This window comes from Colobus angolensis, unplaced genomic scaffold (genome assembly GCF_000951035.1).
Source record: "Colobus angolensis palliatus isolate OR3802 unplaced genomic scaffold, Cang.pa_1.0 Scaffold154, whole genome shotgun sequence".
NCBI classification, from domain to species: Eukaryota; Metazoa; Chordata; class Mammalia; order Primates; family Cercopithecidae; genus Colobus; species Colobus angolensis.
In genome coordinates this window covers 5115112-5117356 of record NW_012114644.1, presented here as the reverse complement: position 1 = coordinate 5117356, position 2245 = coordinate 5115112, and the positions used below count along the sequence as shown (strand labels likewise).

General features: G+C 50.9%; 1 protein-coding gene across 1 annotated transcript in view; it reads right to left on the bottom strand.

Annotated features, from left to right (window-relative positions):
* TMEM145 (transmembrane protein 145) overlaps nt 1–2245 on the bottom strand; it is a 12174-nt gene that overhangs the window by 1307 nt on the left and 8622 nt on the right. Inside the window, exon 13 of the mRNA XM_011936594.1 lies at nt 426–546. Within this exon, the coding sequence (XP_011791984.1) occupies nt 426–546 (121 nt within the window). The remainder of the gene's footprint in view (nt 1–425; nt 547–2245) is intronic.

Genomic DNA, 2245 nt, shown 5'->3' with positions numbered 1-2245 from the left:
TCACCTGAGGTCAGGAGTTCGAGACCAGCCTGACCAACATGGTGAAACCCCATCTCTACTAAAAATACAAAAAATTAGCCACACATGATGGTGGGCACCTGTAATCCCAGCTATTTGAGAGGCTGAGGCAGAAGAATCACTTGAACTCAGGAGGCAGAGGTTGCAGGGAGCCAAGATCGAGCCATTGCACTTCAGCCTGGGAGACAGAGTGAGATTCTGTCTCAAAAAAAAAGAAGAAAATGGACTCTGAGGGGCACAGTAGAGGAGCCTGCGGGAAGCAAGCAGGCGCTCAATAAAGGAAGAATAACTAAAGGGAAAATGGATCAAGACCTCGGAACAGGAGGTCCAGCAGATCAGGTGTAGAAGCCTCACGCATCTTCCGCCCTCGGGTCCTCCCCTCTGCCCCCACGGATGCCCATCCTCACCAGGAACACGCCATGGGCGTACAAGTGGATCCCCAGCTGGATGCCATTGACAATCTTCTCCCGGGCCCACTTGGGGATGCCGAAATTGGCAATCAGGGCCATGACAGGAACCGCAAAGAACCTGAAGGGGAAGTATTGGGTCAGCAGAGACACTGCTCCTGTCCTCTACCCCACCCTATAGCCCCACCTCCCCTGCCATGTACACACACAGACCCCAGGCAGGTCCCAAACTAGAGAGAAGCCAGTGTGACCTTCAGAAGCCAGAGACTGAAATGGGGCAGGACTGGACTGGGAAATTCTGAGGGGCAAGAATGAGGTTCAATTTAACTCAGTTCCACACCACCCCAAATCCTGGCATCTAATAAGAAATCAATAGATAGGCCGGAACGGTGGCTCACGCCTATAATCCCAGCACTTTGGGAGGCCAAGGCAGATCATCTGAGGTTAGGAGTTTGAGACCAGCCTGACCAACATGGCAAAATCCCATCTCTACTAAAAATACAAAATTAGCTGGGTGTGGTGGCATGCACCTGTAATCCCAGCTATTTGGGAGGCTGAAGCAGGGAAATCACTTGAATTCGGGAGGTGGAGGCTGCAGTGAGCAGAGATTGCACCACTGCACTCCAGCCCGGGTGACAGAGCAAGATTCCATCTCAAAAAATAAAATAAAATAAAATAAAATAGTAAAATAAAATAAAATAAAATAAATATTGGTGGAATGTAGGGATGTCTAGTACCAGTTAGTCTGATAGGCCACGAGGGCAGGGACTGGTTGTGACTCCCTCGCCATATCCCAGAAGCCTAACACAGCTCCTCTAAGGTTGTGCTGTAAAAATGAACAAGGAGCTGAAAGCAATGAGCAGTGGGATACCCAGGTGGAGCTGTGCTGAGCTAACGTGAGCATCCTTAGGAAGGAAGCTGGCTGAGATACAGCAGGAAGGGCGCCGCGCTTGCCGTTCTGAGCCTGCATCCCGCCTGTGGGATCTGTAGCTCACTGAGTGTGGGATCTGAGGCATGTTGATTAAACTCCCTGAGCCTCGTTGTGGGGAAAAGGGATTGTAGTGCCTACTTGGAAAGATGAAAGGGTGCAAATGAAAACCACTGGTGCAGAGCCTGGCACATGGTGGGTTCTCAGCGTTTCTTCTCTTTCTGTCCCTTTCTGACTTCCTGCAGAGCTTCAGCATGGACCGGCCTGGGAAGGTGAGCAAGTCTGTACCTAAGTCAGGCTCTGAGGCAAAGGATGGGGACCTGTCCCCTCCCTTGGTGGCTGGGACCACTCCCTACACGGTGTATGTTGTAGATCCCTGGAGTCAGAAGCTGGGACACTTGGTCATGCCTGTTTCCCTTTCTGGTCCCCCTTCATTTCAGACCTTGCGGTCTGCGGGAGAAGGACAGGATTCAAAGTATTTGCCTGCCGCCAAAGGCCACGGAGCCCTAGCACGTCACTTCTCCTCTCTGGGCCTCAGCTTCCCCGCTCTGTGTAGTGGGAACAACGTCAATTATCCACCCTCTCCTGGAGCTGCTCTGACAATTAAACAAGAGGGCAGGAATAAATGCATATGGATGTTCCTAGAATGAAACAGACTGGTTCAAGACAGGTGTCCAGTGAACAACTGATGAATAAATTAATGACTATTAGAACTGTCACCAAGAATGTCAGATAGGATGTGAACTCGGGTAAAGAATAGATGTGGTGGGGACCGGGTGCAGTGGCTCATGCCTGTAATCCCAGCACTTTGGGAGGCCGAGGTGGATGGATCACGAGGTCAAGAGATAGAGACCATCCTGACCAACATGGTGAAATCCCATCTCTCCTAAAA